Genomic DNA, 14623 nt, shown 5'->3' with positions numbered 1-14623 from the left:
TTTATCTGCAGCTTCACCCTTTTGAGGGAGAAAAATGTATTAGTTTTCATTGTCAGTATTTGTTTGTTGATTTATTTAACAGGGACAGTGCACTTGTTGTTAGCTGAACTTGTGTTAACCAAGAGGCTTTTCATCTAGTCCCTGAACAGATGTTACCCGAATGAAACTGCAAAAACATTCGGGACACCACTGTATTACATTGCCAGGTGATATTTAAAACATGCAACACAGCGCCTCATAATAAAACCTAAAAAAAAATTTGGGAAATCAATCTTAATCGAAACATGGACCAAATACAATCATTGGTTTGCTATTGTCATATTTCCAACCAAAAATCCTCACGTTTACTGGTTGCAGCTTTGTCCTTAGGTTGTGGGCTTCATCTTGGGATCATAAGGTTTTTTAGTTTTACAAATTTACAAAAATGAAAAACACTTAATAAGTCAATAATGAAAATGACCATTACTCCTAGTAAAACAGGAGAATTACACAATATCATTCAATTCTGTGCAAGTCAAACATTACATAACAATATGCTTATGAACAAAATGTCTTTTGATTATTATTCTGGCTCAACTTTCATTTTTTTTTAGCTATATTGATTTAACATTAGAAACAAATTAATAGCAATATAAAATGGCAGCACTTCTATTATTTTGAGAAACTCACCACTGTCTTTCGTCAAAGCATCGTCCTCTAGCTCATGTTTGTGAAGGGACTATCCTCATAATGTAAACAGGAGTGTCCTCTTTACTGGTGTCCAACTGGACTGAAGCAGGCAGAGGTGGCAGCCTCTCAGGGCTCATTACAAAGTGTGATTACTGAATGTAGAGGGAGGAAAGGCAAACACCACTCGCGTCCAATTGATTCTGGTTGACTAGGTTTAAAGAGTAAATGGCTTCTCACCTGCTGCTGAGACAACTGTGACGTGCATCACCTGCCTGTTTTGGGATTATTGTCTGAGGATGTGTATGGATGTTTAGTTCTTGAGTCATTGTAAAACTCTCCTTCCCCTGGAGTGGAAATACTTTTTGAAATCAACATCCCTATCCTTCACTTACATTGACAACTGATTGGCCTCCTTTCCTGCACAGGGAAATCCTTTGCATGCACTTTCACTTCCCTGGCTACCCATGGCCACCCAAATCAAATTCAAGTTGCTCATCCTTGCCTATACAGACTGGCTTCTGGGTCTGCACCCATGTACTTGACCTCAGTCATACAGGTGTAATGCTCCTTCTCAACCACTGCGTTCCTCTAAGAAACATCCTTTCACCATCCACACACACAAGGAAATCACAGTCCAGACTGTTCTTGTTTGTGGTTCCCCAGTTGTGGAAGGAAAAAATCAGTACTTCCCCTAGGATTTTTTTCAGGCCCGGTGGTACTCACCACATAAAAAGACAGAATCGTGAGAAACAGACAGCGGAAAAAAGGAGGTGCTGAAACCTTGCTTTTAATAAAACAATCACAGAAATAGTTAATTGCATAAAAATAAGCTGTGTAAGCTATGACCTTTGCAAAAATGGCTCATCATGAACACAGTAAGTATGGTTGCTAAACCATTGCATCATTATTTCATTTGCATTATTGTTTTGTGTTGATATTCAAAAATATTTTTGGGCCTGGCAGCCTGCTATTCATCATAGGGGCAACCTGACCTGCTTGAGCTCATCTCTCTTGAGAGCACCTCCTCTCCTAACACCCCAATATTCCTTCTTTACCTGATCTCCTGCATTTTGCCTTATTGAACAGATTCAGAATTAGTTCTTACTTCAGTGTTTCCACTGTACTGAAGCTTTAGTGTTGTCCCTCAGTTGTTTGTCACTTTGGATAAAAGCATCTGCCAAATGAGTCAAAGTAAATAAAAGTTGGTCACGCTCCACAGAAAAAAGATACCGTCCATTGATTCATCCTGTGTTCCTCCCCTGCTCTGAAGATATTAATGTGTCTGTTCATTGTTGGATTGATTTCTTCGGTGTGAGCCGCAGGCTCCTGGCGGCAGCTTTATCAGGCTTTCCACAGCATTTATGATTATGTCAGCTAATGGCCTATGGTGTACACTGCTGCTCTTAGCACAGGATATAGGAGACGCTGATGCATTCGCTAACCCCTCCATTACCAGTTTCTGTGCCATCATGTCGGCAGCTGTTAAAAATGCCACATGTTCTCAAGTGGGACATTAACAGCTGCACTGTGTTCTGCTTTTGCCGAAAAGTCAACAAAAACATAATTTTTGCAACCCATACAAATAAGGTTAAAGTTCATGATAAAATATACTAGACTGTTGCACAAAAACCAAACGGAAGTTGACTTGTTTAAAGACGCAGTGAAAGATAAATGTGTCGGGCCCATGGTCATAACATCAACCTGTTATTGCTCTAAAGCAAATTGTTGATTTATTGCTTTGCAGTTTGTAATTTTGCACGAAGTAAACCTTCAATTATCAATTGATTCATAAAATTTTCGATGAAGGAGGGCAAGTAACAACTGAGACCACTAGTGCTTAAAATATGCGCTCAAGGGACAATAAGTTTTGTACTTGTCATAAATGATAAAGTGCATCACATTCATTTGACAGATGCTTTTTACCGACACTCATTGGGAGCAATTCAGGATATAATCTGGAGATCGACCACCAGCTGCCCCATCAATGATTGATCCTCTTTACCAGATAGGCCAAGGACTGGTGAACAAAGACACCATGAATCAAAAATATTTCTAATGGCTACATTTTTAATGTTTGAATAACTGGAAACATGTACAGTATGTTCTCAGTGCAAGTGAAGAACATAAAATGGATCTGACGGTCCCTGACTGGGGCTTATTCTATAAAAATATAACCTATGATGCAGAATGATGAGAATGAGTCTGATGAAGCATCCAATAAGTTACAAGTCCATGAGGGATTTAAGGAGGGAGAGGAAAGCACGTCCATCAAAACAGAAACATCTAAATAAAACGCAACCACAAAAGAACATTTACAGGATATAACTAAAGTGCATTATGGAATTTCGTCAGCAGCACCATGATACATTCACAAATAAATACACACTTTCAAAGTGAAATAAATTATGTCAGCACAGTTAAAACAGATGTATGAAATGAACAGTTTGTAACTGTAAGTCCATGATAGTCAACGGAGCCGAACTAAAGTAAACCACTCACCATCCAGATGTTTGAAGAAACATTATATTCAGGCAATAAATACTTCCTTCTATGCTCTACCTGTGCACACTGTTGAGAGATTATAACATACTGTGTGCTTTGTTTTGAATTTAGTCAGGGCTAAAGAGGCGTGAAAATTATCCAAATAAATACGGACCTAAGAAGATGTTACGATGAAACTCCAGGATGTATGGGATGAGATTGCTTTAAAATGGTACACAGATAGCAAATATTATCATACAAGCACAGCCCCGGGCTTCTTATATGACTGTGACTGAGTCCGCTGTGGTTCCAGTCTGTCAGACCTCAGTCCAGCTGGAGTAGTGTCAGTATCTTAGTGCAGTACCATATAAAGGCTATTAGGAGTCTCTGAACCAAGTTACTGCATCCTTCATGGTTCCTTTGTTGTGATTGTGGTAGACCGTGCCCGCCTCCGCCTCTTGTCATTCTCCCTGCGCCGGCCTAACCTCACCTTCTTTTTCCGCTTTGTGGCCCCTTTTAGTGGCTGGTCCTTATAAGCCAGTTCCTTGTTGGTCTCCTGGGGCAAGTTTGTGCCCTCTTTGTCCAGCCTGAATCTGTCAGGCAGGTTTTTGGTGGCCCCTGGGGGCTTTTGGTGTAGAGCATTCCCACTGAAGGTTTGAATTGGAGTTCTACTTTGCACAGGTGGTGCTTGCTCATCGGCCGTATGCACCTCCTCCAGCAGCTCCTGCAGCCACATGCGACGCTTGAACTCCTGCAAGGATCGGCCCTTGTCATGCATCAGCTGGGCGTGACTCACCGATCTCCTCCTTAAAACAAAGAAAGTCATCATGAGCATCATAAATGACTTAAAATTCATAGATTTTTTTTTTTCGTAGTTTGTTACAAATCTGCTGTGATCTCTGTTCTGTAATTTCTAAATCCTCTAAGATCATCTGAGATACAATCAAATTTGTAATTTCTCGATTTGACTATTTTAGATTTTTTTCCATGGTTGTCCTATCATGCCAGACTGTGGAGTTGAGTTTATGTGTGGAGCAGTTAGGGTCCATTAAAGCTCACAGTACAGTAGGTGGCAGCATAAACAAGTTTCTGAGAGCCATCACGAGTCTGAGCTTAAGACCCTTGAACAAGCCAGAGCTGAAACAGCAAAAAAAACTCCTGTATCCAACTCAATCTATTCAGATCTGTTGATTTGATTTGTAAATCAGGAAACAAGACTATTTTTTTATATATACTTAACTAGCTTCTAAATATTTCTTAATTTTTAAAATCCAATATTGCAAACCATTCATTTATTTGTTTATGCTTTTTTAAATCAATGTTAAAAAATAACTCACGTTCTGATACTAAGTGCATCAACTGGTCTCCCATCAAGAGTCACTGGGGAGAACAGCAAGAACACAGCCAGACTCCACTGATGAAGCAGGACTATAGAACACATCCTTAAGCCAAAGATCTGAAGAAGAAAAGTAACATTATATTAGTCACTTTTTTTTAATAAAGCAAATTGAATTAATCTAAACTTTGGTTTATGAATTGATACTAAATTCTTTAGTCATTTATTAGTTTATGTTGCTTGAGTAAAAATAACAGATCCTGAGTAGGTAAAATCTCCCAGGTGGCATAAACAGTTAAGAAGAAAGTTGGACTTACATGATGTAAATTGGTACAGTGAAAATCCACTAGAAGCTCAGTCGGCACGCTCTTTAGAGATGATCTTGTTACAAAAATTAATTTACCAACCATTCAAAAAAAATACTCGGCCAAATGCAATTTGGCCAGTTCAAAACTTGTGTCCAGATCCATTGGTGTGAAAACAGCCTGGGGAAACCCCCCCGTCAGCGTGCTCCATTCATTTGCCTCCCAACAGTGTGTGTTGAGCTATTTATTTCTCCTCAGCGTCCCAATTATAAGAGGGATAAAGATAGAAACCAGCAGCACATGAGCTGCAGAGCTGCTCTCAGCTCCCCTCAGTCCTCGGCGGTAGTCTCACGGGCTCGTTCAGTCCAGCACTGTGAGCGAGGCTGTGTGAGAGAGGCACTGAGAGAAAGCCAAACTCCTCTTTGGGTGAAGATGCAGGCACTACCTTCGCTTGTACCCATTAACTCCAGTCCCAACACCCTCCCAGAACTCCCAACCCTCGCCTCTCTCCCCACAACCCCTCAACATACACCTGCTGTGACAAGAAGGTGGCGCCCACACAGCATCCATTCCAACCTATAACAAAGAGCATATTTACCATGGGCTTGGAAATTCTGGGATTTTTAATCTATTTCAAATTGCAGCAGTGTCGACTTGAAGTGTATGAATAACTCATTTGGAGGTCAGAAATGACAGGTGTGCACCAATGGAGGTAATCATTGGTTACCAAGCAGAGAGTTTACAGTATGAGGGGAGGGGCAGGGTTACTCCAAAGTAAACAGCCAGGCCAACCACTTTCCCAGGGGAGAATGACCATAACCTCAGAGAAACCTAACCCACAGCCTCTCACTGCGGACCTTTCAGTTCACCTCCACTCTGCCTCAGCAAACCAGCTAACCACTGAATGGTTACAGTGGGCTCTGAGGTATCTCTGATATTCGGCTAATAAGGAAAGTGGAGAGCTTTGCATTGAGGCAGCCGTACACAATCCCGGGTTCACTGTATGTTCAGGCACTGAGCCCAATATACAATAAGGGCCACTATGTAGAATTTAACGGGATCTATCGGCAGAAATAAAATAGAATTAAAAGTTATGTTTTAATTTGTGTAATCACCTGAAACTAAGTATTGTTGTGTTTTGGGTAGTTTAGAATGACCCCTTCATATGAGGAGGGGCCTCATCCACCATGTCGCCCCACCATGTTTCTGCAGTAGTGCACAACGGACAAAGTCAAAGTCTTACAGGCGTGGAAAGTAAAGGGGCGAGAGGAAGGGTATTGGGTTGGTTGCAATCTGCAACCTCACCACTAGATACCACTAAATCCTATGAATGGGGCATTTCAAGAATTCACCTTTGAATGTAGCACATGTGCTTAGGGTCGTGGTCTAATGTAAGAGGTGGCTCTGGAACTACAAGTGAATGTATTTTTAGTATCACATTGATGGACAGAATACAAGTGTAGTGGTATACGCAACAAAGGGATGGCTGAATTTTTGTTCCTGTAAAGCTTTACAGTTGAGCATGGTTACAGAATTAGCTGAATTAGCTCACTAGTAGTTTTGCATATATCCCATAGAAGGAAAACAAATTATTTACATTTTAATTGTGAATTTAATCTGGCACTTCGCCCTGCACTTTACATTGTTATTGTATTGCTAAAATAGGAAATATGATTTTAATTTAGTTGAACTTGATCAACATAGAAATAAAATACTTAGTTTGTTGTCATATTGTATAGTATACAGTTGTATGAGACAAGAAACTGAGCTGGGGTGGATTTGTGACAGACATTTGTTCATGACTAACAAAAGAGGCGGAACCTGGACACAGCAGTGCTTTGAGTAAAGTGCTAACATCAACGTGCACACAATAACACCACTAACATGCTGTGAAGCTGATGTCTAAGTCTATGCCAACGTTTGAACTTATAAGTGAAGCCCATAAACTCTGCATGTTGTTCCACCTGAGGAACTCTGGGATCTTGACTCACACAGTTGGCCAGGTCTTTCCACAGCTCTCAGAGTGAGATGAATGAGTTGGTTCAAAGGGATCTCTGCCTAAATTATAATTGGACTTGAATGAAAAATAACAATTAATATGAAAATGGGTAGTCGTGTATGTGTGCTCAGGTTTTGCGGGAGTCTGTGGTTTTAGTCTGTTTAGGTTCGGAAGCAGCTTGTTCTCAACCCAGTGTAAAGTTCCTGTGATTCATTTCTGAGTCATGACCCCTCTTTTGGAAAACAATAGAAGAACATGTGTTAATGAAGTTAGCACATTTGTGTATTTATTATGTCTCTGAACAAACTAGCATAGGTTTTCCGCATGGATCTTAACGTCAAAAAGTCTTAAATATCTTAATTTTATTAAAAAACATATTGCAGTAGGTATTGAATATGTTTAGGTAGGTCTTATTATGGTTAATTGGATTAAGAGGACTAAACCTCTCTATGTCTAATTAGTTTAATGTTCATTTAAAGCTGCTTACGTCACACTTAACCCTAACCCTAACCCTTAAAACATAATTTGTTTTTTAGAAAATGCTTTGCTGGCATGCCTAGTTTGTAATGATTCCATATGTTGCAGTTCTTAGATACAAATATTAGCACGCTGTAACAAACCTCCTAACAAGACCAACTAGAACTGACAGTCGAGATCTCGTTCTGAATTTATTTCAGTACAATCAACTTAACTGTGGGAAAGATGATTGACATCTACTGTCTCAGCCTGTATCTAAGGGGGAAAAGGCTTCTTTTTTTTTTATTTGTATTAATAAATTTTGTACCAAGGGTTTAGTGCTGTAAAATGTTAACATGCTAGCAAGCCTAAAATGGTGAACATCTTAGGTAAACATTGAAATAGATAAACGTTTCCACTGTAATATGAAAACACTGTGTCTTTGTCTATTTTAGGGATTTATTATAAACTTGTGTGCTGATCAAGATGAATACAGGCCATTCAAAGACCTGAGTCACTTCTGTGGTTACTGTACCTTCTCGCTCTGTTTTACAGGATGGAATTACTTGCATTTCTCCTCATGAATAAAGCTCATAAATTATTTGTGTGAGCTGTGATGAGTAGTAGAATCACTTCAGGCGAGACTGCAGAGCAGTTGGTGGTAAATTACTTAAGAGAGGGCTCAGTTTTTTACAAGCAGTCATGATTCAATACTGCAAGGGGTCCAGAAGGGGGTTTGGGGTTGGGACAAATATATGGCAGACCCCCCTGCTGTCTCAAAAACTCAGCTTTCTTCTGTTTCCAACGTGTCTGCCCCAAACTTCCAACACTTTAACATTCGGTAGGAAAAAAATACCTCATCTGATTCCATTCTGTGAAGACTTTACCTGCAAAAAAATATGAAGAAAAAAAAAAATCCCATTTCCTGGCAGACGGCAGCATATGGAACAGGAGCCAGGAAAGCTGCTTTTGATTCATGCTAAATTGCACTCTCAACACAGAACAGTATTCCTGTGCGTTTTTCATCCCTTTCACACTGCACCTACTTCACGTTCACACATACAGTACACATCATACACCCACCCACCCCAGTTTCAAAGAATTTGTACCCGCCTTTTCTGAGCAGCCAGCTCATACACACTCTGCATCCAGAGAAACACCCTCATTCCACGTTTTAATTCAGCATCTATTTTGGGATGTGATGTACCCTATTCACTATATTGGCCCACCCAATTATGTCATAAACCCTCTCTAGTCGCAGCAACAGTTCCTTTTGTTGTGGAGTAACACTCACAGTCACTGTGTGCTTGGCAAGTACATTACAATTCTGTCTGTGCCAGTGAGACGGTGTTAAGCTGTAAGTATCCTCCATTATTATTTTATCACTGTGTCACGGCACCACTCCCCTTTAACTCTTAGCACTGTTCCAGCTTTAAGTGAAATTTGAACATGGCACAAAAGTGAAGGCATGTGCTCTAAAAACATCCAGTACATGTTTCGAAAAATTCAGTGCAGTTTCAGTTTAACATGACATTCAGATGTCATATGTAACCGTATATATCCAGTTGTAAAGAACAGAATCAGAGGTTTCACAGTGTATTTGATAATATTCTCTTTATGATGCATTCGGGGCTTTGATTGCTCACAGTTTGTCCACGTGAGAACTTTGGGTTTGTTATCCTGGAAAACCTCACTTGAAAAATGGGTTTAGCAGAATTACTTTCCCCTCTTAATGGTTTTTTAACGGTGAGTTATTGTAGGGGCTATTTGAATTAGTTCATGTGAGGCATGCTTTATAATGTCATGTTGTGGGCAGTTGGAAGAGTTTCCTGCTAATCATCCACACCTACCAATCATAACTGTCATCCCAGGAATGTGCTTTATTCCTCTGTACCCTCTTCTTGGTCAGCTATTTCCAACAGCTCAGCTACTGAGGCGGGTGAACGTTAAAATTGATGCACTCTGTTCTCTTTTCAATCGGTGGTTTATTGGAGCCTTAATCATGTCACTTTTCTACAAAACCTGCGCCCTCCACAATGACCCAGAGAGCTCTTTGTCAAATTTAAATGTAAACACGAACAATTTACTGAGAACTGCGGTTGAGTTACTGTAAAATCTCCGTCTGACTATCTTAAAAGGGATTTATAAATAACTCTGTATATGTTAATCAGCTATCTGTGCTGTATATGAAATCACTGCAATCACTACTTTTTGTGTTGAGGCTACACAGTGCTACAAATGGAGATCTAACAAAATTATGATGATTTGTGCAGATTTCTTCTGCACTGCTCTCAAGCGATAAATTAATCAGAACTGCAGATTGTTTGAACAAAATAAGCTCCTCTAAAATGTAGTTTATGTTATGTCATGATCCATCGATGCACAACATGGATCCAACTGATAAAATGTGTTTCTAATACTTAAAACATACATTTTATATGGAGCATCCATTGTATTACGTACAATTCTATAGGTTGTAAATGGATGTTTCCAACAGTTAATTCAGACTTTTAGGTTTTGAGCCAAAATACACAATGAGAAGTTTAGTCAGGATGTCAGAGAAGGGTCACTGATCTGTACTTTAAGAGGCGTACATCCTGAACATTACCTAATTCCTGTTCAAGGTTAGCCAAACATGGCCTCCTTCGTCATGCATTTATATGATCTGAAGGTAGCTGCAAGATTTGTCTGTTTCTGCTGCTTGATATATGATAATCCTCCTCAGGTTGTGCTCTGGGGCTGATTTTCAACTACTTTTTTTTTATGTTAACCATAAATGTCAAGCTATTGGAGACAGTGAGTCGGGAGGTCCAACCAGGACAAAAGCATGTTGTCCAGACTCGGTCTAGAGCACAGGTACTTTAAATCATTATTTCTCAGACAGGAAATATCTGCCACTGGACATTTTGCCTGTAAAATGTATTTCTAAGATGAAATGATTCCATCCTGGCACAGCTCTGCTCTCATCTGAAATGGTGAGTTACTAAACTCAGTGTTCAAGCTTGTTTCTAGTGAGAACCTGAAATGTTGTTCATCTTGTGATTCAACTGTGTTTGATGATTGAAGAAAAAATAGAAAAACAACTCCGAAGTGTGAGTCTTTGGCCCACCACATTAGCGTTTTTCTGTGGGCAGATGTTGATGGTAGGGTGTCTGACTCTGGCCAACCTTTCTGCAGTGGCCCTGTGCTCTGGGCTCTGTGGAAGGGAGGGGGGGGGTTAGGGCCCCTTCTTGCTCTGTATTTGCCCCCCCCTAACCCAAACCACAAGCTGCCCCTCGTCTGATGCCCCCTTCTCTACCACCTGACCTCAAGAAGCAGACCCCAAGCCAGCTGGAAAGGGTCTGAAACCCCACACAGCCACCACCGATAGTCGCCACCCTCCTGCCCCTGACCTATCACCCAAAGCATTACCATAAACTTCTGCGTGGCTGCCAAGCATCACACAGGGCAGAGCGCACAGTGAGACTCCCCCATGTAAAGATAGCTCTGTCTGAGGGCAGAAAGTGGAGCTGGTGGACAGCGTAAGCGCTCTTGGTAATGATGTGCATTTTACATGCGACATAAAACCCTCTGTAGTGTTTTATGTTTTGTGGCTTGTGGTGATGCCGTGGCATTGCCTGTGGAACAGACTCCTGCCCGCTACAGCAACTACCGTGCAGTATTTGAGGCTGATGAAAAATGTGTCCGGCAGCGTGTTAAGCGTTTTGAAACATGCCACAAGTCTGCGTGCTGCACGTCTTTAACTCCCTTGACAAATCGTGCTGTTTTGCATTGCCTCAGCCCGAGCGAAAATTGAAGAATCAATAAAGGCCTGATTGAGAAGACCACACACACATGGTGTTACGGTAATGACGGCCCGCGTCTGTTTGTTTGCACAAGTGAAGAGCGGGCTCAAATCATTAATGAGTGCTTTGCGTCCAGCGTGCAACCACAGCTAAGCCAGTGGGTCAACACGGTTGGCCAGACTAACCACTGTGTGTGTGTTTGTGTGTGTGTGTGTGTGTGTGTGTGTGTGTGTAAGAGAGTGAGACTGTGTGTGGACGTGTGTCTGCATGTCCAAGAAAAGTAAAAAAAAAGTTATTATACAGAAACTAGAGTAATTTCAGAATTTGTCACATTTCCCTTGTTTTTGTTGAGTCTCAATTTGAGAGTCTTGCATCATCTATAATCACTCACTGTTTTGTTTCTTTATTTAAGGTCATTTTCTATTTACTTGTGCCATGACACAAATACTTGTTAGTTGTTGTTTTCCCAGTGAAAAAATATCTATGAGACATTTCAGTGCCTTTTCAAACACTGAAAAAAAAGCTGCACTTGAAATTTCCAAATCGTTATAATGCATGGTGTGAGCCAAGTGCATTTCACGGACTCAAAGCTGATCCATTTACTGTAAATTAGCTTGTCTCTGTTGGTTTCCTGACCAATTACTGTACAGTGAACTTAGGCCATGTATTTATTTATCCATAGGTTATTTTAAATGGAGTGCACTCACTGCAGAGGCCTTGCTGAGCGGTCTTGTTCTCCCAGCCTGCCCTGGGACATGCTAGCAGCGCTTGGCAGACGGACGTGGATGCTGAAGGCAGCCTCTGGACAGCTTTATCCTGCGCTGTGCGAGGCCACCCGCCTCGTGCTCACCAGGGCACAGTGACTGGCACGCCGTTCGTCGGCCTCAGTTTTCACCTCTCAATTTTCTGCTTCTCCCAGAAAACTGGAGAGCACTGTACACTTTCTAAACCTCTGCGTCCATGAAAGCATATCGAGGCCAACCAGAGGATAGGAAGGCTCAAACTTGTGGTGGTCTGAAGTACAACATGTGTTGATGGACTGAAAATAAAAACTACAATTATTAATGGTTGAATATTTTAGTTTCCCCGTGTACGATCGGAGTTGAAATTGTTAAACTAACTGACATTTAAATAATCTGTCAGCCAAAATGTTTTTTTGTTCAGATGTGAGGATTGGCTGGTTTGCTTTAACAGTAAAATTAATCTTTGGGGGTTTTGGACAAATTGGCCAATAGTAAAAATAATTGCTGAACACAGCCATATTGAAGATTTGAAAGTTTGCTGTGGCGCCGTTTGGATGAATCATCATCCAGAACAACCCATAGGAAAAAATGAGAAATGAAAGTGGGTCAGTACAGTGGCTAATTGGATACACAAATAAAATGTTATGGCTGTAGCAAAGCAAATTTCAAAAGGAGACACTTCATTGTGAGTCTGTGCTGGTGCTAAATAATGAAGTGATATGTCATGTTTGATGAGTTCTTATTAGTTGATTGGGTTCAGTATGTGGTCTTGTTTAGCCAAACTATCATAATAAAACCAACTGTTAAATCTGCAATCCTCAAAGATGGTATTTGTTATTTAGCTGAAAATGCTTTCCAGTTGGTTTTTAAAGCTAAAACAGGCAGCTGTGGTGAGCAGTGACATCATGTTGTTTTACTGAGGCTCACATCTTTTGTTACTGAAGATTTTGCCCAAACCCAGACAGACAGACAGACAGGCAGGCAGACAGACAGACAGGCAGACAGGCAGACATTTAAAATTCCATGAGCTTGGTCATCTAAATATTTTATTCTCTCAGACACAATAAATGATAGCAGCAGTAAAAAATGTCTACATGAGGGAGGACGACATTCATGGATACACAATGGTGGCTATATACCGGTTTCTCTATATTTGGTTAGCCCTGCTTGGTCCAACTACAAGTTTGCGGCTAGCTTTATTATTACTGCACCACATGATCACAGACGTCTGCCTCGTCCAATGACCTGGACAAATGCGTTACTCTCTAGTATTTGACGGATCTTTAATGTAGACTTAACGCCACCTACTGGCCTGGCATGCTTGTTTGAGCAATTGTCATCGTTTTTATGTTTTTGTTTGGAGGGAGATATTTTTTTAAACAAAGGTTGTGTGAAATACATGTTCTAGTTGTTGTATGTTTGTGTGTAGTATTGTCGATGAGGCCTACATCAAATAAAACAGTTTTCAAAATAAAAATACAGTCTCTTTCACACAAACAGTGCATACATAGCAAATGTATAGCTTTGTATAGATTTGTTGAATTGTAACACTGCACAAACTGAGGTTTTATGAGGCAGGCTCACAAACATATACGATAAATGCACTCAACATAATGGTCATGCATCATGTTCTGCCCATTGAGGTGACAAAATGCAGTAGTGTTTCATAATGTTAAGTAATTAGTTTGGAATGGCACAGACCAGAGTGTAAAAGCTACACATTAGTCCTGTAAAGTTATCGGTAATGTTCCCTTTAAACAGTTGTAAGTCATAGTTGACAGATTGTTGTGGTTTTTGTGTTGACCTTTAGGTTGGTAAAAGTTCTTATGTAACTCTATATTTTTCAGAATGGTTCAAACAGAGAAAAATGTCCCCACCCTCTGAGCAAAAAGTCTAAAATAACTTTATTTTTCACAAACTGGAAACATGTGCCTGGCCTTGATGATGTAAATGTTCAAAAGTGTTAATTCACTAATGAACAGTGAGTCCATTAGACATGCGATTACATAGTCTGGGCAGGAGATAAATCAACACTGAGTGTAATTCAAACATGGGCTCTGGCTAGGCGGCTTGTTTTCTGTCGGACTGTGGTTTTCCAACAGTCTAAAACCATGAAGCGGATTTGCTCACAACAGCCAACATATTTGTCCAATCTGCATCCCCTTGTAAAGCAAAGGAAGGAAGGCAGAGCTGTTTGTTTTGTGCTGCCCACGGTCTCGCAACCCTGTAACATAAGGCCAGGCTTTCATTGCCACTTCACTGCATGAGCAAATGTGATTTGGCTCTTAAAAGTTTGTTTTGTAAGAGTTGTAAATAAAGCCGCACTGGTTCATACCTAGATTCCCTTTCTCTCAGATGGGGTATGGCGGGTGTGCGTGGCTTTGGAAATACTGAGGCATGCTGAAAATGTTTATATTACACAGGAGAGTTAAGCTTGGTGGTGCAGATGGATTACAGGGGAAAAGAGCTGTTGTAGACCTTTAAAGTTCAGTGTTAATGGTGGGAGTGAAGTGGCTGTGTAGCTGTGATGTGTTCACTTCACAGGTCACTGGCTTTCTGTCGATCAAGGGAAAGGGGGGATTCCCTGTACCACCCAAAAATAATGTTTTCTCTAATTTTAAAGAGGCAGTTTACAGCGGCGTTAATCAGTATTTCATATTAACAGTGGATCACATGACCGCTTGGTTAATGAGGCTCAGTGAAGAATACACAGAGTTCTCCTGTTTTTAAGCATTCTCTATTTATAAAGATGGATGACCTGGCAACTCCCTTAAAGTGAAGCCAAAGTGTATCAATCTCCACCTGGTGGCTGACTGTAGTATAAGTCATAAATCCCGCCTCCTTCGTGT

General features: G+C 40.6%; 1 protein-coding gene across 1 annotated transcript; it reads right to left on the bottom strand.

The window, feature by feature from the left end:
* Positions 1 to 2783: 2783 nt before the first annotated feature.
* LOC128444863 (parathyroid hormone-related protein) lies at positions 2784 to 5189 on the bottom strand. Its single transcript, XM_053427532.1, has 3 exons — positions 4804 to 5189; positions 4488 to 4606; positions 2784 to 3956 (listed from the first exon to the last, which is right to left on the bottom strand). Exons 1-3 carry the CDS (start codon positions 4894 to 4896, stop codon positions 3560 to 3562), a joined length of 609 nt encoding a protein of 202 aa, XP_053283507.1. The 5' UTR covers positions 4897 to 5189; the 3' UTR covers positions 2784 to 3559.
* Between the last annotated feature and the right edge of the window lie 9434 nt (positions 5190 to 14623).

Source organism: Pleuronectes platessa, chromosome 7 (genome assembly GCF_947347685.1).
Source record: "Pleuronectes platessa chromosome 7, fPlePla1.1, whole genome shotgun sequence".
In the NCBI taxonomy this organism is placed as follows: Eukaryota; Metazoa; Chordata; class Actinopteri; order Pleuronectiformes; family Pleuronectidae; genus Pleuronectes; species Pleuronectes platessa.
The sequence above is the reverse complement of the archived record's forward strand: the minus strand, read 5'-3'. Positions and strand labels throughout refer to the sequence as shown.